Genomic DNA, 23506 nt, shown 5'->3' with positions numbered 1-23506 from the left:
TAAAGGTATCATAAATAAAAAATCAGATGAAATATCTTTCATAATGTTGTTTTAATTGTAAAACACAAAAAAAGTTCAAGAATAAAATTACATATCGAATATTTATTTTATCTTTCTATATCATAAAAAAAAAGAATTAATTCATTTTCAGATCAGTTTTGTGTATTAAGGTCTGAGTAGGGTTGATAACTCTATCCAGTCACAAGGAATACTATAACATATGTTTATATTAATTATTTTTTCATTATTATGATACAATTTTATAATTTCATGTAGATTAGCAATTTCTTAACTTTGAAAGCGATCGAAAAATGTTTCATTTTAGGAATTTAGATGATAAGATCGTCACTTCATTAAACACAAAATATACATCATTAGAATTAATACAGAAATAGACAAAAGCTTGAAAAAATTTAACTCGTGAGTTAACCAACCATCTATTTTCCATTTAGTTGACACTGAAAATTCTTTCACAATACGCTGATGTTGCAGGGATTGAAAACATGAAATGCTTTTAAAAATACATTTACATTTGTAAACAGCATTTTAATAATCATGTACCATTTGCTGTTTGATGTTTTGGATCTTGTATTTAAAAAAAAAATAATGTTCCCTTATGAAAAAGATGATCCATATTCAAATCAAACTTTTCTCATAGCTTCGAATTTTCATTAACTTCAACAAATTTCTGATGTGCTGAAATGAATAATTTAGGACGTAGAATTGACAATTTTTCAAAGGTAGAATTTTTATCTAAATTAATCTTCTAAAGTAATTGCTGAAGAAAGAAATAATTTAAAGTCATCGATAATCTTTTGAGATTCTGGGTTACCTAATTTTTTCAAGATTTAAACTTATTTGTTAAGCTGGTCAAAATGTTGAAAACATTTGTATCAGTTGTTTTTATTCTTTCAACAGCTGAGCCAAATATTGATATTAAAAATGCAAGAACAATGACTACTATTTATGCGAATCTAATGCGCATCCCCATTTTAAAACTTTAAATAATAAAAAAAATTTTTGTCGGCGAATGCAATGCGCATCAATGATATGAGGAATTTATTGAATCTTATTTTATATAACAATGGATTTGTATATAAACTATCAATTAATGGTATGATAATTTTATTTAAATTTAGATACCATATTTTATACAACAGTACATTTATACATAAAGTAGCAGAACATAGAATTAACCTATTAGTGGGCTATTGTCATGTGAAACAATCATTGTTAATTAGCACTACCGTATATACGGTACCTATCGTAAAATATGAACATGAAATAAATCGTAACATTTCTAGCTAGCTAACAGTTTCTACAATCAGTGATTAATAGTAAACGTCTTTATTCACTAATGTTTTCATCACTGGAATCCTCGCAGCTCTCTTCGTCAGAAGCAGATTCATTTCTTCTTTCCTCATCATCGTCATCGTCATCCTCAGCGTTCCAGAGCACGTCATCGTCACTGCCATTCAACGAATTTGAAATGCAGCATTTCTTGAAAGATTTCACAATCATTGGTGCTTCGATGCTTTTCCAGGCAGCAGAAACCCGGTGTGCAACAATGTGCGGTGCAGCACACTTAATTTTTCCTGTTGGGTTCAATACACGGTTTGGCTCACAAAACCATTTTTCGTACTCCGCCTGAACGTACTCCTTAAAAAGTTTATTTATACTAACATCCAGGGGTTGTAACACAGACGTCATCCCTCCAGGAATGATAACAAGATCACTGCCTAGGCTGTTCATCTTCGTTTTTACGTCGTCGGTGAGATGACCACGAAATGCATCCAAAGCATTGATGGTGGATTAGAGAGCCCACCGGGACGGCGTTTCCATACATTTCGGAGCCAATCGAGCATTAATGATTCCGTCATCCACCCCTTCTCTTGGTTTCGACTCAGGACATCATCTGGGAACAGCTTTTCATTCTTAGGGGTTTTAGGGCATGTTTTCCGTTTGAAGATTAAGAAAGGGGGAAGTTTGCACCCGTCTGCTGTTATTGCCAGCATCACTGTTACGCATTGTTTTTCACATCCCGAAGTTTTGATGATAACTTCCTTAGTCCCCTTCTCCATAATGGTGTAGTTATGAGGCATATCAAACCAAATTGCCGTCTCGTCAGCGTTGCCAATTTGCCCCATTGAAAAATTCTTTTCCTTCCGAAGTGTGATGACATACCACTGAAATGTTAGTAGTTTTCCCTCAAAATCTGCAGGAAGCTTTTGGCATATTGTTGTACGGCGTCTTAGAGATAAACCCATCCGCTTCATAAACCGATCCACCCATCCATGGCTAGCCTTAAACTCTTGTTTCGGTATTCCAATAACTTCAGCCTCCTCTTTTGCTTTATTTCTTATGGTGTCACTAGTCACAGGTTGTCCATTCTTCCTCCTTTCACGTACAAATTCCAAAACTTTTTCTTCAATTTTAGGGTGTCTTCCTTAGCGAGGGCCAGTGAATTTCTTTCTACTAGCTTTAGTTGCAAACAGTGCCAATTTCTGTTGCCGCCACAAGCGAACATTGCTCTCAGCTATGTTGAACTCTCTCCCTGCCTTTCTATTGCCATTTTTTCAGGATAAAGAATTACTTTACGTTTGAAAGTAGTGTCATATGACATTCTTCTCTGTTTGCCCTCCATTTCGTGACTACGTACTCTGCAGTTTGCATCCTCTATGCAATAATGTGTCAACGATAAATGTAACGGTAAATGTAGTCGAGAAATTTGGTTGACATCATCGGCGAACTTGCACTCGAATCTAATGCGCACCCCAATTTTGAATACTACATTTGGCCAAAAACGATGCGCATTAGATTTGCGTAAATACGGTATATTTCAATAACTGGTGTAATTACTGTAAAATTATGATCAATTAAAAGCAATTTCAATAATTGTTTGGAAAAGTCAGTGGTTTGCTTAAGAAATAAAAACTTAATGCTTTGCACGAAATTACATTTATTTCATTGTATGGCTTTAAAAAAAGCCACCTAGTAGGCACATCTAAGAATTTCTTTCAACAAATACATAAAATGCTATAAGTATTTCACATCTTTTTTGCTGACACTGAAAAATGGTCATAAAATTTGAAGACAATATTATTTATGTCTACATTAAAATTTCCCATAACATACAAGTTGTTCATGGCATTTTTCATACAATGGAATATTCTACATGCATTTTCATATGGATTCTCAAAAAAGTCAGTTATATAGTTCACTGTACTGAATACTGCACAGCTGTTGGGAATGAAAATTTGCATAAATCAGTTGTTCCTGAGCAATTGTCAAGCAGTGTAGTTTGCAATAAAAAATTATAACAAGAAAACAATTATGTTTATTAACCCGTCAGCACACGCACTGGGGTAAAATCCACGGCACATGTAGTCTTTACTTGGAAAATAAGGGAAGTTCATATGTGAGCTATCAAGATTAGGGAGGGGGCGTCATGAGGAATATTTTCTGTGTCCTTGGGATTTTGTGTTTTTTTTTTTTCCCCCGGGAAAGGAATGTGCTATGGGATTGTAGCTACCCTGTGCGTGTACTAATGTTTCACTTCTAGAGAGAATTTCATTGAGATGAGTGCGTATGAGCGAGAACAGTAACGACAGCGGGTTCTCGCTAGTATCTAAACTGATAGCAAAATTGAAAATTCCGATTCTGAGTGCGATAATATTTCTGAAAGTGATTCTGACCAGTAATATGCTGATTCACATGATTTAGGGAGCATATCTTCTTTGATAGCAGATGATTTTTATGTTTGAAAAGATGGAACAATTTGAAGTAAAAAATTACCCTCAAAAAACGTTTGAACACAGCTGCACAATATAGTGACACATTTACCTGGTGTCAAGATAAGCTTTAGAAATTTGAAAAATCCATCTGAGTGTTTATTCAGGGTTGCTACGCTACCTGGAAAACCGGAAATAGTCAGGGAATTCGGAAATTGACCGAAAAAGTCAGGGAATTTAAGTGTTTTAGTCAAAATCTGGAAGTCAGGGAATTTCATACAACAATCCCGCCAAAGAAGGCGAGTTTTGCGCCGACGTCGAAAGAGATAACTTTTTTGGCGAATTGTGTATCACGTGAGTGTCATTCGGGCTGCTGACATAGAGCCAATTTCCGCAGCTCCGATTTGATTGTCTTTTTAGAAAGGCAAGCAAGTTTCCTGCAACTTTTGGTTTCCAGTAACCTCAAGAATCGCATGTGCAGTGCATGAACTAAAGAAAGTACCTGTTCTCGTATAAAACAAAATGGGTTTAATCCTAGTATACTGTACCATGAAGGTTAGAATTAAAAAAATATGTATTGTAAAGAAGAAAAACCTCTCTGCAACAGACGTGGCTCGGTTCCATCATAGCGGGAAACAGCTGTGCATGCGCGATATAGTATCTGTCGCCAAAGCTCGAAACCGGTGTCGAAGTTCGAAGGTCACGTTATCAAGAGTTCATAAAATGAATATCGTTTAAAATGTCTTCAAACTCTAAAGGAAAAGAAAATATTTTTTGGCGCAAGTAAATTAATTCATGGATTAGTTATTTTGACGGGGGGGGGGGAATCTACGAAAATCCGTTTTTAAAATTATTGCTAAAAATCCAAGAAAAAACGTTCTTTGATAAAACGTTTCTTCTTGGATTTTTCGCAATAATTTAAAAACGGATTTCCGTAGTTTTCTTCTTTGTCAAAGAACTTTTCTTCTTAACACGTGTTTTTCAATTTCCTGTACACATCGCGGAGAGGGAAATTCTGGCCGTTCCGTCGTCAAATCCCTTGGCAAATTTTCCCTCTGCTTTTTACATAGACGTTCTTTGGTCAGAATAATCTCCATGTATGGTACAGCGGGATTTGGCGACATGATGATGAGCAGTAAACGGGTCATTTTGTTCTTGGCGACAATTTTCAAAATCATGCGAAGGCCATTTCGTATACTAGGATTTTACCACAAAATCTTTTTTTTTTTTTTAATAAATACCTTGTCATTTTGTAGTAAAATAAAAAAAATAGTAATCAATCATCTAGGATAACCATATGTAACTATATTCGCTAAAATATCGTTGATTCTTCTAATTAAATTTTTAAGTATATATCTTTATTTTTATGTTATTCATATCATTTAATGTTGCTTCTTCCCTCTAAATTTATTTATCATTAGTAAATAATATTTCCAAATTTCAGGAAATTTTCTCTGGCATAATCCTGAAATTAATTCTAGCAGTATGATGACATCACGAAATTTAATGCACATATTTTTTCCTTATGTATGCTGCGAAATAAATATAAAATACCTCAATTTAGTAAAAAAATATCATTAAATAGATTTCTTTCTTTTGTTTAGCTGCAGAATGTCTGCAAAAAAAGCCTTATTTTATTCCAGATTGGGCAGATTCAAATTTCAATCTTCAGTGGAGAAAACAACTCCTATTATAATTATATTTGTGTTTTCAAGTGTTAAGGTGCCTTTTAAGAATACACCTCACACAAATTAAATTTACCTAAAATCTAACCTAACTTTTAGCATTGCGTTGTGGTTTATAAGAATCGGATTAGCCTCGTGTTGAACTGGGGATGATCATGAGTAATAATTAAATAAAACGTACAGTTGGTTATCCAATGTATATATCTTAAATTTTATTAAGTTTTTTAAGCTGAAGTAAACAAAATTATGAAACAAAGTGTACCAAGAATAATTAAGAATAAATGTCCTCTGGGATTTATTGAATAATTAAGTGAATTTGCTACACAGTACAAGTAATACCATAATTAATTTACCTCTTAGCACAGCCAACGTACATTACGCGGATAGACTGGAATTTTCTCGAAACATACCTGGAAAACCTGGAAAAGTCAGGGAATTTCATTCTCCTCTTTGAGTGGCAACCCTGTTTATTGCAAATTTTTGAAGTAGAAATAATGGAAGATTAGGTGAAATAAACAAACATTTACATTTCTTCAATAAGAAACAAACACTCTAAAGAACGTGATGCACAAGAGACAAACGTAGCTGAATTGAAGGCGTTTTTCCTATCATATTAGGCTGGAGTGCTGAGTGCAGCACTTCTCAAAGCAATGATTTGTGGTCAGCTGACGGAAGTGGAATAACTATTTTTCAAATAAGTGTCTATGAACCGATTCCACGTACTGTTGAAGTGTATTAGGTTTGATGACATTAATTTACGAGCAGTGCGAAAGATGACGGCTAGACTTGCACTTATTAGACACGTTTTTGAAATATTTATCAAAAACATACAAAAAATATGTTCTTTATCTGAATATTGTACTATAGACGAAAAATTAGAACCCTCTTGAGAAAGGTGCCAATTCAGACAATATATAAAAAGTAAGCTTCCAAGATATGAAATAAAAACTTTTGCTTTGTGCAATTCTCTTACATTTTACACATACAACCTAGAATTTATGCAGGTCAGCAGCCTGTCGGACTATATAGACAATCAAATGTGGCATTGGATGTTGTACAAAGAGACTTATTGCACCCATAAGTGGCACTGATAGAAATATAACTATGGACAATTGGTACATGAGCATTCCTTTGGCCAATGAATTATTGAAAAAGCAAAAATTGACATGTTTTGGGACACTTCAAAAAAATAAGCGTGAAATTCCAGGAGAATTTCTGCCAAATAAACCAGGCTTCTGTACCTTTCGTGTTTAGAGGTAAAGCATTAACTCTTACTTCATATGTTCCAAAAAAGAGTAAACCGGTTCTTGTTCTATCATCCATGCATGAGGATAATCAAATCGATCCATTGTCTAAAGAGCAGCTCAAGCTCGAAATGATAACTTTTTGCAACTCTACAAAAGGTGATGTTTATACTGTTGATGAGTTATGTGGAACTTAGTCTGTTTCAAGAAAATGCTACGGCTGGCCTCTAATGGTATTTTTCTGACTAATGAACATTGCAGGTATAATTGCTTTTATTATTCATCGATCAAATAACGACCAAGTGAATATGAACCGAAGAGCTTTTCTCAAAGATTGAGCATTAGAGCATGTAAAAGAACATGTGCTAAAAAGAGCTGCTATTCTATCTATCTCAAAAGAACTTAAAACTAGGGTAAAAAGGTTGGCAGGAATAGAAGATGCAGCAGACCTTCACCCTAAGAAATCGTTTGTAAAAATATGTTGTCACACTATATAAGGATTGTCCAAAACGAGATTATTTGAATAATAAACTTGGGTAGGAGAGTAGGGCGGAAAACCTATGTGTTATTTATATTTTTTAATATTCGTATTTAGAATATGTTCTTTGATATGAATAATTCTATGACATTATATTGAGTTTTAAGGAAAAAAGCTAGTAAGAATGCAGCCTTTTCATATTCCTCTAGTGCTTTATCAAACGACTCTTAATAATAAACACTTATGTATAAAAATATGTACATATGAAAACTGATTTTTCTAATGTAAGAAATCATATATGTACCTTATATAAGTTAGTAATTTTGCATAAATTTCGATTTTTACGGCTTACTTTAAGTAATCAGTATGAAAATGTTTGTATAACTTTAAGTAAGATTATCTCGAATTAAAACTGGAAAAAAGGTTTAATAGAATTCACAAAGCTATTAGTTATTTATAACAAAGGAAATAAATGTTTGATATAATAAACATCTTTTTTGCTCTATGCAGGATTCAGATTTCTGATTTGCAATATTATCACATCAGGACTGCTTTATTCTAATTTAAAATTCTACTGCATGGTGAAGGTTGTAGCAGCAGTGTTTACACTTTTCTCGAAAGGCATTAGAGGTATAAAATACCTGTGATATAACCTGAATTTACCTAACCTATTTCTATTTGGAATGAGAACTGTTTAGAAGAGGAAAAGAATTTTTTAATGTTAGCATTATAGTAATGTTTTCTTCAACCTCTCTATGCATGTGTCATTTGTTTTTATCTCCCAAAAAGTGACAGTAAATTTGTGCTTTAGCACCAGTTTTCCCATTTCCTTTGAATTAGCATAGCTACTATCAGTGTGTAAGGTTCATTCATGAAATATGTATAACAATTTACAGTCAAAAGTCGTTAATCCGGACTCGTCAGGACTTTGGCGATTCCGGATTATAGATCATCAGTTTAAATCTCGTAAGATGGCATGCAGAAATTCTAAAATTAAAAATATGAAACCGTTATTTATGAAATAAAGAACAATTATGATCTAAAGGGTAACAAAATTTACAAAAAAAAAAAAAAAAAAAAAAGCTTAATATTTATTTGTTTAGTTTATTAAACATTTCTATCAATGTAAGTTGTTTAAGTTGTTTCGTTTTATGTGAGAATACTTTCTCTTTAATTCTATAAACAGACATAATTTCTTGTTCAGTTACAAAGTTCCGCTGTTCAAGTCCTATAATTGCAGTGTCGAGAATATCGACTAATTTGTCAATCGAAATTGTTTCATTTTCGATAACGTCTGTGTCACTTTCTTCACTATCGGAAGCGATATTTTCTGGATCTAGAACCATACTACATATTTCGCTGTCCGTTAATTGATTGATGATTGGGGCATTGTCATCGCAATGAAAAACTTCTCTTATATCATCTTCATTTATTATCGCTTCTCCACATTTCTTTACAAAATCCAATAACTGAAAAATTTCACCTTTAGTTTGCGATGCCCGAAAACTTTCAAATTCGTGGCTATCATCTTCATCCTCCTCACCATGAAATATGGTAGATGGCCATAAATTATGCCAAGCATTTTTTAACGTACTTGGAGACACATCCTCCCACGATCTTGCGATGCTCCACACGGCAGATTTTATGCTAAAAAATTTCAAAAATTTTTTAATAGTCTTGCCACTGTTCAAGAAATTTAACATAGATTTTAGAAATGCTGCTTTATATTTGCATTTCAGCGCGTGCACTATTCCCATATCCATAGGCTGAATGATAGACGTACAATTTGGAGGGAAGAATAACACGGATACATTATCTTTCACTAAAACTTTAAGTGAATTATATGCCGAACAGTTATCAACAACCAGAACTATTTTTGAGTCATCAGGTAAACCAACCGAATTCAAATGTCGCCGAGCCTCGGGTATAAAATGATTTTACAACCAATCATTCATCAACACTTGTGTCATCCATGCTCTTTTATTTGCGCGATATATAACAGGGAAAATCGTTACTCCTTTAAACGGTCGAGGTCGTGCATGTTTTCCGATTACGAAAAGTTTGCACTTGTGCATTCCTGCAGCATTTGCGCACGCTAAAATTGTTAGTCTCGCTTTGGAATCTTTGACACCAGTTGGAGCCTTTTCTGTAGGGGTTGCCAAGGTATTTCGTGGTACATATTGCCAGAAAAGACCAGTTTCATCAGCATTGTAAATTTTTCTGCAGATAATTGTTCACTAGTAATGAATTCGATGAATTCATCTGCAAATTGTTCAGCAGCTTCAGTATCAGCTGAAGATTTTTCACCAGAAATTTTTAATTGTCTTATACCATGGCGATTTTTAAATTTTGTTAACCAACCTGTCGAATATGTGCACTCTCCGTTTAAGTTCATTTCTTCATGAAATATTTTGGCTTGAGCCATTACCATTGGACTCCTCAATGGCACGCCCTCGCTGCAACGCTGTCTGACCCATTCAATCATCACTCAGTCATGATCGTCACTTTTAGCATAACGAACCCTTTTTCTGTTACTCATTGCAAGTGGGGTGTCGGAATCCACAAAAAAATCAAAAAGTTCCTTTTTCTTTTTGCTTATGTCATATACAGTTGACTTTCCAATGTTATATTCCTTGCATAACTTTGAGACAGGTATGCCTTTATCTAATTTTTGCAGCAATTCCACTTTTTGTTTGATGGATATGGAAACATACTTTCGTTTTGTAGATCCTTTGGAAATTCCAGCTTCGGAATTTCTATTTGACATAATCGAAAGTTCAAGTTTATTTTTATAAAATTGCTCTTACAGTATGCAAAAAATAATAAGCGGGATCCAATTTGAAGATTAAGGAACAACGCAATCATTAACATTAACTGAAATACATAATTAGATTATTTTAGCTTACACCGTCCGTTATTCATTAAACACGAACTCGAAAACGTATTCTGCACTTGCGTGCACGCATATGCGCAGTCATCAAGGTCTTACGCGCAAGCGTAAAACGCCTGTGCACATGTGCCAACGCGGCGCATGCGCAGAAAGTTTTTAGCTTTGAGGTCCGGATTTATGGGTGTCCGAATTAACGACTTTTGACTGTACAATATTTCATGTATATTGTTATTAAACACTACAACACGTTATTAACCTTTTGCAGTTGTATGTTCACTCTCAGCCACCAAATTCTTTTTACTGTTCCGGTCGTTTGTCTGCTCTCAGCCATCACAGCATGGAACTATACGAATCGTATTCTGCATGCATTCATGTATCAGTTTACACTTTTCCTATATGAACCTCAATGCCTAAAGAACCCATTCATGAACAAATACGGTGCTCCATCGATTGGAGATAACGTAATCTAATCTAAACAAAAGTTGTGACCCAGCGCTCGCCATGCAAGACGCAGTGGCGAGTCAGTCGTCTTTTGAACATAATGAAATCGACAATATCTTATAGAATTCCAAAGAATATAAATAGACATTCTCTCTTCTTAAAATATTCCAAAATAATTCCCCAAAGTTCAGCTAGAAGAGAGAACAGGACACCTATGCCACATTTTATGTTTGCCCGAAAATTGGTGGCACAACTGGTAGGTGATTTTCATGACGGAGCAGATTCAAAACCAGGAAGATCATCGACCACTGATAAGGAAGAGAGACTTAATGAAAAAGTGCATATACTGCGGCATTGTAAAATGTAAAGACTGTAGTGTATGTTCAAACAGAAAGATTAAGGATGGAAGGCACCAAACCAATTATTTTTGCGATACATGCACTTGAAAACCTGGCCTGCATGTTGGAGAGTGTTTTGAAAAATATCACACGAAGGAGAATTATAAAACATAATTTTTATACAAAAACATATCACTAGATTAGTGTATTGAATAAAGATATATCTAAAGTTCACAAAAGAATTACTAAATCTTGTTTATCCATCGTAAACTTGTGTGTTATGTATCCCTGCTCTATCGACGGAAATTAATTCCGACCAGTACCATACCCATCTCCAAATTTAATCCGACCGCAAAGGGTTAAACACTACTTTTTTATTATTGTTATTAAACATGTAGTGTTTAATAACAATAATAAAAAAGTTCTTTTTAAAAGAATCAGCAGTTACTTTAAATGCATCTTAAAAACTTTAAAATTTTGAAAAAATATACTGAACACAAAATTTTTCATAAAAACTAATTTTTATATTCAATAAAAAATATACAAAATTGAGTGATTTTTATTACATAAGTTCTATAGAAATATTGTAATTATATACAGAAAGAAACAATTTAAGTTTTTTTTTTTTTTTTTTTTTTTTTTGTTTTGGTTCTATGCTGCATAAAATTTACAATTAATGGATTATTTTGAACTTAGACTAGAAAGCAAACATTATATTTAAAAATATTTATATTTAAATTCTGCATCAAAAATAAAAAATTAACATCAACCATTACCTAAGATTATGATACAATTCAAATTACATATAAATAATTAAGTTTCGATTTCATGACTCAGATCTTCAGGTACTTCATAAAATGCATTTTGGTTTGCTGGAGATTTGACAACAGTAGCACTGCTATTACTGCCTATGCTATCATAGTTTATAGGAGCATTTGATGGATAGTCCATTTCTTGATTTGGAACAAGGAGTTGCTTCTCTTCTTCATAACCAGCTAAATGCCGTCCAGACACCGACATTTTTACTTTTTTCCCTAAGAAAAACATACATGTTTAAATGAAATTTTTATTTTAAAATATGTTTACAAATAGTACTTGCTACTTTCCGATTTTCTGCACCCCCTATTTTGACTTTCCGTAGAATTGCCTGTTTCTTGGTGTATTTGAGTAAAAATGCAACAGTAAATGATCTTCACATGTGTTTACTGAACAGGCTTTTGAGTGCTGTATTTACATGCTTTATATTTGTCATTTTGCTAAACAATATCCATCGACTGTAAAAATGTGAATATTGAATTTATATATATTCTAAAAAAAGTTCTTTTTATTATTATTTATGAACAGAACAGTACCTATGAGCTGTAAAGGTAGTTAAATAGATTTTTTGCTGATTGACAAAATCGCCAACAATCACAAAGTTGGCGACGTTTTGTTGGTGATTTGTAATCAGAAAGTACCAAGCATGTTTTAAATCAAAAATAATTTTTGTTATGCAAGAAACAATTACAAAAGATGTAAATTATTATTAATTTTTAAAACAGCAATCTACAGGAGAAATTAAAACTCAAAACTTAAGGCATTACCAAACTGAACTTGCAATGTTTTTAAGTTTAGATTGTATTTGAATACACAAAAGAAACCTAAACTACTCAAAAAAAAGCATTTTAGATTAATGAGATCTATTATTGTTTAAAAAATAATTCTTAAATGAGTGCCTCTTTCAAACAATTCCTTCTTCACAACTTCTTTAAAAAGCCTTCTTGTTAAGTAATTGCAGACAATTTTCTAACAAGAGAAAAAGCATTAATTTTGAACTATGCAATGAAAACTTTAGCTTACAGTACTACACCTCGAAGAAGTTATACATAATAAATGCATGGTTCATACAGTTCTTATAAGTCCTTAGATTTTTTGGAATCAATTTTTGATCCTTGAAAGTTCTTAAATTTAACCAAATTTGGCAGGAGGTCCTTAATCATCTGAAATTTCTGCCTGTTTTTAAGGCTACCATTTTGAATGTGAATTAGCATTTTGGGCAAATATTTTTGACAATTCATTGAAAAATATACTTCTGAATGGGTGCCTAGGTTCATGAATTATAATTTGTTTCTATTTCTAATATAAATGGTGCGATACTCAAGTTTCTGAGCAAGAAGTGAAGCATAAGCATTTCAAAATTACTTCACTTTTTCTAATGAAGAGCTAGCTCTTAAACAACTTTTCGCTTTTGGGAATGTGATTTCTTTATTAAAAGGTTCCAAATTTGGCGACTTATAAACATTTTGGTGATTTTAAGATCAGTTTCTATAGAAAATTTTAATTCAGAAATCTGGGAATTTTTCGACAATATTTTTTTCAAAACACATTATAACATTGATAAATTTCATTCAAATAATGCTAATATATTGAAACTGTATTTAAGAAATAACATTAAAATGAAACATTTTTATTTTTCGCTATCATTTTATAAGTGACATTAATTTCCGTTTTAGCAACTTATACAATATTTTGAAAGTAAAAAATAAACAAGGTAATAATTGCTTGTTGCACTTTAGCACAATTTATGAAACAATTCTTAGCAAAAGCAAAATAACTATGTAAGTAATTAAAAATGCCTTCATTTTGATTTTCCTATGTAATTGTCTCAATATGCATCAGTTTTCTCTATACAATTAATTTTACACTTTTTTCTTCATGATTTTTCCTTCAACATATTTCTGGCTTTTTGCTGTTACAGAATTGTTAGGGGTAATTTTTCTTTAGGATTTTAGAATTGCAACTTGGAAAGTTTAGAAAAGTTTGGAGTTTTCAGAAGAACAATGAAAACATAATATTTGAACGTTTTACTTCTGGTACTAAATAGAAGTCTTTTCTTAACATGTTTTATCTTCCCTTTGTTTTCACTACACACAAGTATGGAAAATATCAAAAATGCTTCTTATTTTATTACATGGGCAGGCATTTATGGAAATGAATTTTCCTATTAATAAAGATATTGAAAACTGACAATTTAAAATATTCATCTTATATGTCTCAATGCATCGTCCGTGGCATAGCTTGGGCCAAGGGGGAACATCTTTCCCTGAGCACAGCATCCATAGGCTGCCAAATTGATGTCACAAAATTTTAGAAGGCAATGTTTTTCATGCTTGGCATACAGAAGGAGGCACAAAATCTTCATTTGTCTCCATGCATCGAAAACCCTAGCTACGTCTCTGTGCATCATACAGGGCTATGCATTTTCCCACCCGATGCAATCTCTGTGGATCCTAAATTATGCTGCCTAGTGCCTTCCTAAATTATAAAATTTTGCCATTTCTAGATTTTTTTGCTCAGTGTGTCACTAAATTCTAAAAATTCTGCTACACCCGCCCTTACCATATGTCATTTCATATATATTCTGAATGTTCATATAAGAAATAAAATTAGCACCTTTCCCTATATGATATAAATGCATTTAATTTTTTTAGAATAGCAGCAATCTTTAATTAAATCCCAAAATTCTGAAATTAAGAGGAAATATATTGAAGAAAGAAATTGAATACATAAAGAGAAAGAAAATTATTCTTCAAACATATGTGCGTTATTATTATGTAAATTAAGCAGTTGTTTATAATTTCAGTCTTAGCTATAATTTTCCCTTTCTGTTTCCTCACTAGAATGAAAATCACATAGTTTTTAAACTAAGGTTTTGGGGTTGTAAGACAGAATTTATTTCTGGCCTCCGCTTTGAATTTGAATGTTCCTGTTTAATTAGATCATCATAAGCTGTAGTTGATTTTGCTAGCATTAGAACACGCCTTTATATCCTAAGGTCTTTTTAAATAAAAGATTTATTTAAACCTTTATGTGACTTTGTAATTACTTTCAGATGCAGCGATAACTTGCTTCACGTCTGTCAGGGGTTTTAGACTATTTAACTTTTTAAAACCTCATAGGCACATAGTTGACAGATTGAAAAGTTAGGAGATAAAACACGCAGAGACTATTGGGAATATTGGTTTGCATATTGAAACAAATTTCTAATTGTTAGAAAAGATGCTTAAAGAGAAGGAAATTGATATAAGTTAGCCAGAATGTCTGAAAAGGCTTCAAATTAAAAAGATGCACAAATATTCTGTTATGCAAATTTTATTTCCAGTCGCTGAACTGAGGAACAGCGTAGACACAAATTTGTTAGGTTTTTAAGCATGCATTTGGAGCTTTAAAGTTGCTGAGAATTACTGGAGTTCCAGCAATGAAGAGGGTCTTCAGAAGCAAGAGGTTTACCATGTTCTGTCACTGTCCCTCAGCCAACTTGATGTGTGAATACCAATAAAAAGATTCGGTCATGATATGACTCTGATGTTTCTTAAGTTCAACTGAGGTAATCGCAAGTCCTACAGTCCATTATTAAACAAGGAAACGCACATGGTTTTGGTCCGTCAAGTAGGAGCTGCAGTAAAAATGGTGAGTCAGTGTATTTCTGTATCTTTCCTATTAAATAATGGAATTTACTATGCTTAAGATGAAAAAGCATGTAGCTAAAAGCTAAGTTAACTAAACTAAAGGAGAAAATTAAAGTGTCTTAAGATTCTGCTAATTAGGCTCAGTTAGAACTTTTTAAATCCAGTTTAAGTAATGTAATGACCGTTTTTGGATATTTTTAGTAACATTTTTGTAGATTGTGAAGAGAAAGACATTGACGTGTTTATAGAAGAATAAGACATTCAACATACTGTTGACGAGTTACTTTTAACGCTAAACAGAATTAATGTTCAGAATGTTAAAGATAGCAGTGTGGAAGCTAAATCTTGTGAAATAGTGAGTATTCACTTACTTAAGCTAACTCTTCCTATATTTAGTGGTAGTGCTGAAGAATGGTTATCATTTTTTGATTTATTTGAAACAGTGACAGTGGCTAACGACAGATTATCAGCTGCTCAAAATGTACAATATTTAAAAGGCTCTTTAAAGGGAGATGCTTTACGGATCATTCAAGTTTTAACTATTCGTGATAGAAATTTTGAAATCGTATGGAATTTATTGTGTCAAAGATTTTCACGTAAGAGAGAATTACTTTCATCATTATTAAAGAAAATACTGTATTTATCAAATTTACATACTGAAAATCCTAGTGAGTTATTAGTGTTAGTAGATATCGTAAGAGAATGTGTATGTTTGTTTGAAAATTTGGGGTTCAAAGTGGAATAATTCACAGATACATTTTAATGATAATAGTACAATTTAAATTAGATTCTTCTACGAAAGGATGGTGGGAAAGAACATTAAAGCATGAGGAAATAACCAACACTTAATGACCTAAAAGAATTCTTAAAATCTCATCCAGTACTCTGCAAGCAAGTAAGCCACAAAGTGTTAAAAAAAACGTGCAAGAGACAAATTAACCTGGTTGGCTTCAGAGATTCATGCGCAGTGTACATATTGTAAAGCCTGTCATTCAGTATTGAAATGTAATAAGTTTTTAAATCTGAATGTTAAGGAGCATATTAATTTTGTCAAGAAAAACAATGTTTGCTTTAATTGTTTAGTTTCAAATCATAAAGCTCTCAAGTGTAGAAGTGTTCATAAATGTAAAAAGTGCTTAAACTACATCACACATTACTGCATTTCGAAAGAAATTTTAAGAGTTCTAGTCCACTAATTAAATTTTGTGTATCAGACTTTAATTTTCAGCATGAAGTTTTATTATACATGGCTATTACTATAGTGTTTATCTGGTGAATACCAATTGTGTAGAGTCCTCCTTGATCTCGGCAGTCAAGCAGCCTGATTTCAAAAGACTGCATACAGACACTATGGTTACCAAGAAGAAATGCCAAAGTTTTTATTTTATATTTAGGGTTGTTGGATATGAAAACTAATGGAATTATGGAAATAAATTTCGTCCTGTATTTTCCAGTGAAAGTGTCATTTACAACACCAGTATTTATCATCAACAGAATTATTGGAACCTTGCCACATTTTACATTAGATACAAAGTATGTTGACAAATATACTGATTTAACCTGGTTGATCCAACATTCTCCTACAGTGGGACCTGTTGATATACTTTTAGGCGTGGATATTGCTTTACCTCTTTTGAAGGGGGAATTGATTAAATGCCAAGAATATAAACCAGCAGCCTCTTATTCTGAACTAGGATGGATTATTTTGGGTAGTGTTAATAATTCATCAGAGGTTAATCTCACTATCTATGTGAATAATATACAAGTGGAAACTGAGCAGTTGCTTTCTAGCTTTTGGAAATTGGATGCTGTACCTACATTTGACATGCTTATCAAATCAGAAAGATCATGTGAGGATTACTTCAAATCTACATTTATGAGGGAGGAAAGTGGTGTATATACTGTGAAATTAACGTTTCATTCTCTGCCTTCTCAGCTTGGAGATTCGAGATAGTTAGCTATGCATAGATTCAGGCCTCAACTATATGAACAATATAAGGATTTCATGAGGAAATACCTTGACATGAGACATATGGAAGGAGTGCCTGAGAGAATGATTTTTATTGATTCTATGTATTACATGCCATGTTGAAGAAATCAAGTACTAAACTGAGAGTCGTTTTCAATGCTTCAGCTAAAACAACATTGGAACTTTCGTTAAATGACTTTTTGATGGTTGGGCCAAGAGTTCAGCAAGAGTTGTTTCCAATTCTTCTATGGTTCAGAACTTACAAAATTGCGGTATGTGCCAATGTAGAGAAGATGTTCAGACAAATTCGTGTCCACCCAGAAGGTACAAATTGGCAACAAATACTATGGAGGGATAGTTCTAGTGAGCCCTTGAGTACATTCAAATTAGTAACAGTTATGTATGGGACTGTCTGTGTATCATATTTGTCTACTAGTGTAATGAAACAACTTGCAACAAAAAATTGCCCTTCGTGACTTTTATGTTGATGATTTGCTTTCAGGGGCATGAAGTGAAGAGGAAGCGGTTGTTTTAGTTCAGCAGTTAAATGAAATGACGGAAAGAGGTGAATTTCACTTAAGGAAGTGGATTACGAACAGTTCAGAAATTTTCACAATATTCCTGAATGGTTACGAGAACCCAGTACTTCTCTGGAACTAACCAGTGATATGAAAGTGAAGGTACTGGGCATTAATTGGAACACCTCTAGTGATACATTTCATTTTTCAGAATGCATAAGTGATAAGGAGTTTATCAAGAGGACTATTTTATCAGAGGTAGCTAAAATCTTTGATCCAATGGGATGATTAGTGCCAACAATGATATACACAAAAATATTATTACAAGAGTTGTGGAGGTTACAGCTTGGTTGGGATGAAATTATTGACAAGAGAATAAGCAGAAAGGTTTCTACTTAGAATTTCCCTTACTATCAAGTTTACAAATTATGAGGTATGTCTTGAGTTCAAAGCAATAATTATAGAAATTCATGCTTTTTGTGATGCTTCAGAAAATGTTTATTGTGCAGTCATCTATTTCAGAACAATCAGCTCTGATTCATCAGTCAAGCCTTCTGACATCAGAAACCAAAATAGCTGCTCCCTTAATAATATAATAAATTATAATTATATAAATTAAATATAAATATATATATATATATATATATATATTAATTAAATATATATATATATATCAAGCAAAGCAGTAATAACAATTTTTGTCAAGAAAACATCTTGCGCAATATGCTGCAAAATAAGTAAAAAATAAAAATTGTAGAAAGCTCGCCTAAAAGTTACCAAGAGCTGCTGCTCCAAAAGGTTAAAGACGTTTTTAAAAATTAATACACATGAAAAGCAAATCATTAGACATGTAAAACATAAATACAATAAAATTAAAATTAAATAACAGAAAAAGTTAAAAAGTAAGCGGAAAATGGTAAATTAGCCCAATTCGATATCCAAACAGGCTTTTCAAGGGAAATTTCAATTATTTGAACGTCGAATCAAGCCAACCCCATTACGCGTTTCGCCGAAACAGACAATTGAAACTTTTTCGCTAAAAAAATTTTTGACAAAGTGTCTTGGAAATTTTAATAGTCTAAATTATAATTAAAAGATATTTTGCTTTTCTTTCTTGTAAATATCATCTTAGTGAATGTAAGTTTACGAAAATACAAACTAAGTAATTACACAAACTCAATTAATAAATGCTGTTTAAATACAGGTCTTCATAGATTAAGGAGACCAAATAAAATAACTAACACTGACAAATAAAAGATCTTAAGCATTGTTGATTTTCAACAGTGCGACACACAGGACTTTGTTGCCAACTAAATGCAATAACACACTTTCAAGGTGAAAAAAAAGGAAAACATAAAGATGTTTAAAGAGCAGGATAAATATAGTTCTTCCCTATACAACAACATTCACAGTATTTTGTTTAAGTAAATAAGGGAATCAAACTTAGAAATCTCAAGTACTCACCAACATGACGAATATGATCTGTAACATCTTGAGTGACATCCGAAACATCCCACATGCTCATAAAAGATAAACAACATGGTACTTGCTGTGCTGCCATGTCGATGTATGGTGTGTGAGAAAAAGCAAAATAATGGGCAACAGAAGCTATGAACATTTCTATACAAATCAAAAAGTTCTGAAATAGACAAAGAAAGTTCTTAGTTCTTTTGTCTAAACCTTTTCTTAAGTGGTTCAATAATCTAGGTATGGAAAAGATGCATCAGCTGAGTCTTAAGGCAGTGGTTCCAAAACTTTTCCGAGTCATGACTCCTTTTTCCGATTAAAATTTTTCCATGTCGCCCTACCCTAAATATGACTAATCGTACATAAGAGATAAAAAAAAAAAAAAAAAAAAAAAAAAAAAAAAAAAAAAAAGAGAGAGAGAGAGAGAAAAGAAAAAGAAAGAATAAATAAAACTCATGCATCTTCATCATTTAACTTTTTTTTTTACTTTATGAATATTAAATTAATAATCATTGTGAAAGATAGCATGCAAATCACTGCACATTTTCTCAAATCGTGGAGATAAACTGGACACATCCACCTTCATTTCCTTTTCCATGCTAATTTTTGTTCTATACTTGCTTTTATTACAGTGACTGCCGAAAACCAAGCTTTGTGCAAATATGACATAGGAAATGGAAGTAAAATCTCTGAGCCTTATCATGTAGAAAAGTATATACATTTTTTATTGAAATCCAAAATTATTTCAACTCCATGCTGCCAAATTTTGTTTCCAAACTGCTGTTGCACGATAATTCGATAAGATTCTCTTCTACAAAAATAAATTCAGACAGAGAATTTGTTTTAATCTTGAATACATGCAAACATGCCGAAATTTTCATTCTGAACGTATTTCTCAAACCATGATTAGCTGTGATAAGTGCCCTTCAAACATGGTTTTTATATATTGAGAAAGATCAAGTTAATTTGATGTCAAAAATTGCTGCAATATTAAAAAACAATCTTTGGCTACATCTTCATTCACTGTTCTTCTCCGTAAATTTTTTTTTTTTTTTTTAAATTAAAGGCTGATATTTTTTCCCTGAAGCTAGATTGAGAGAATTCAGCTTTTTAAAAATGTCACATAAAAATGCCGTTTTATTAAAAAATCAGCGTCAAAATCTTCTGCATCTTTATATCCTTTTTCATAAGGAAAATAAAACCTTCTTTCTGCAATTCAAAGGTATGTAATAAAGCATTACCATGTGAGAGCCATCGTGCAGTGCTATAATACAACAAAGATGAATGTTCGGCTCCCACAATTTTTTTAAAAAAACCTTTCCAGGACCGGATTTAGATCTGATGAGATTTTAAGCTATTTGAGATATGGGGCCCTATATAAGGGATATCAGTCAATTTTTTTTATATGGGATATGCTACAATTTTATAATGGGGGGGGGGCTAAGCTATAGCTTGTTCAGCTTATATGTAAATCTAGCACTTAACCTTCTTTCAATGGACGAGATTTCATAAAATTTTCCACATTGACTGCACATTCTAACATCTGATTCAATACAGGATTCAAATGCTTTGATACAAGTGCATCTGTGTGAATAATGCAATGGGTCCACAATGCATTTTGTGATTTGCTTCGAATAAGTATCTATATAATCCTTCATAGCAGCCAGACATGCAGCGAGCTCCATGAGAACCAACACCAATGGACTTAGACCAATTCAAATTATTTTCAGATGTGAATGTATCAAGAATCTCAAATAGATTTTGTGCCTTTGCTCCTGTAGTAATATTTTTACAAAGCAGACTATCTTCTTTAATATTATTATCATCTATAAACCATACATAGCTTATTAAATGAGCATCTGTATTATTATCTGTAGCCTCATCTAGCTATAATCCGAGTTCCACTCCTTTAATTTTTTCAATTAATTAATTCTTTATGTCCTCTACCATATCTTCTATTCTCCGACTAATTGCACAAAGTCACTTTTAAAAGCAGCCTCCCAGCACTCTCACCAACCATCATGTTCATCATATCTACAGCAGCCAGTAGAATAAGTCTTCTGCAATGGTATGAGTTCTTACATTTTGTGATTCTGTAAGCCACCTTGCAAGACGCTAGCAAAGTGGTGTTCTTTTTTTTTTTTTTTTTTTTTTTTTTTTTTTTTTTTTTTTTTGTACTGATGCATTCATGCAGTTTTTTAAAAAAAGTTTTGTTGTTTCACTTCTTTCAACTTCCTGGCAAAAAATCCTTCAGGTTTGCCAACGATGCTGTACTGATTAGCTTTTAAATGGCATTTCCATTTTCTTGGAAGCATACATTCCACTGCCAAAATGCTCACATAATACACACTGTGGTCTCAATTCAACATTAATTTTTGTTGACGTAAAAGCAAATTAAATAACCATCATCATATTTACAATATATTCGTTTCTTGACGGTTGTGCCCAGAGCCTTTCCTAGGCCACTGGCCCATGTACCTTCCCAAAAAATGCTCATTGATTAGTCAAATTTTTATTTCATACTCAATAAGTACTTATATATGACTTGTATAAAAAGTACTCACACAAAACAAATACTTACAATGAATTTAAAATATTTAGTCGTTGGTATTGCAAGAGTCTGGCTGCCCCTGATTTCTGTTGTCTGCGTACTTTTACATGTGCTGCAACCCCCGCCTAGGAACGGTCCTGGTCATGCCACTAGTTGAAGACATACTTTTTATCTGCATTATTAAGTTTATTACTGTTCCAAAAATTGGCCTATCATCAAAGATACAACAGCAAAAAATCACAAGACAACAAACAGGAAGTTATATAACACATGAACTTAAATTTACATAACTGTTTATTTGTGCTGAATTTAATTTTACTACACTCAAATTATAAACTGATTGACTAAATTTAGCTGGTAGTGCTTGTTTATATGCTTTCCACAAGATCTTCCAGAACAGTCCAAAATCTTTCATGAAGGGTCTAGGTATCTTGACGGCTCTATATTAGTGGTTAACAAAAGTTGAGAACACTGGATATACAGAAAATGTATGCATCCACCGTAGAATATAGTTCTACCATTTTGAGATGTCATATTGTAAAACTTGATTACATTGCATCCAGCTTTTTATTTAAAAATTTGCTAATAATATGCCAATGATTCATTGACCAATAGGAAGACATTCCCTTTTTTGGTATTATTGGCAAAACTCTCAATGAAAAAAGCAAGTAATGCATTCACTCATTCACTATGCAGGAGAAGAAGAAAGCAATTGTTATGGCATTTGCTTCATCTCTGACATATGCATATAATTTCAAAATCTTATAAGGCTGGAACCTTTAGCTAAGATCATCATCAATGCTTTTGTCAAATTACGGGAATATTTTCCTAATAAATCCGGTAATGAAATTGTTACTTTTGCTGTTGATTTGACTGTCATTTCTGTGACAAGGATAAATTGCATGAAATCTGACCTGAAAGAAAATGGTGGATTTTCAAATCTGAGGAAAAAAATCTCTGAAAGTCGGTACACACAAACCCAAATCAAACAGCATGATGAGCTAACTTTATCAACAATAACTAAGACAACTTCACCATTTCTTTTTAGGACATAAGCCATGAAAAGGTAGTCCTAGCCTTGCATCTGTTCTCAGGTTAAACTGTCCTGAGATATAATATGATCGAGAAGACAAGGCATTGTCAGCTTGCATTGACAAGATCATTCTGCAATGTCAACTTTACTTTTATACAAGCTCAAGTAAAAAACAAAACAAACCACACAAAATATCTAGATATTTGAAGCTTCTCCTTTTTTGCTCGCTTGTTAGGCTAAATGTATTGGTTCAATTAATTAAGAGGCTTTTGCAATATTTCATGTCTCATTCATGAAGATGCCACAATTCCCCAGGGCACCACGGTGCACAGTTTGGGAACCACTGTCTTAAGGTAGCAAACTGTTCTTAATTAAGATCTAGTTGTATTTACTGCAAAAGATGTGAACACTTTATCTTTTCTTTCTGCAATAAATTGAAGTACAAAAATCAGGAAATATCAAAATATCAACAAAATTTTAGTATTAAATAATGACATAAATAGTGAATTCTCCTTATGATGAGCCCCATAATTCTGATCACCTTTAGAGATGGTTCCCTAACAGAAGAGACATTTTAACCCTCAATTTGTGGACAGAAAGCACTTAAAAAATTCTGTATTTTTTTTTTTTTTCATATTTTAAATTTATATATATTGGAGAATTGAAATATGCATCTTTTCTTTTTAGAAAAGATTTTTTATATAGATTTTTAT

The 23506-nt window shown here is 32.6% G+C and overlaps 1 protein-coding gene across 1 annotated transcript in view; it reads right to left on the bottom strand.

Annotated features, from left to right (window-relative positions):
• Positions 1–11329: 11329 nt before the first annotated feature.
• Positions 11330–23506, bottom strand: part of LOC118188885 (transmembrane protein 184C) — a 46523-nt gene continuing 34346 nt past the window's right edge. Inside the window, exons 8-9 of the mRNA XM_035359404.2 lie at positions 19207–19381; positions 11330–11841 (exon numbers count right to left, since the gene is read on the bottom strand). Coding sequence (XP_035215295.2) covers positions 11621–11841; positions 19207–19381 — 396 coding nt within the window. The 3' untranslated portion in view covers positions 11330–11620. The remainder of the gene's footprint in view (positions 11842–19206; positions 19382–23506) is intronic.

Source organism: Stegodyphus dumicola, chromosome 9, assembly GCF_044657685.1.
Source record: "Stegodyphus dumicola isolate Sdum_Otavi_A_Nest chromosome 9, ASM4465768v1".
NCBI lineage: Eukaryota > Metazoa > Arthropoda > Arachnida > Araneae > Eresidae > Stegodyphus > Stegodyphus dumicola.
The sequence above is the reverse complement of the archived record's forward strand: the minus strand, read 5'-3'. Positions and strand labels throughout refer to the sequence as shown.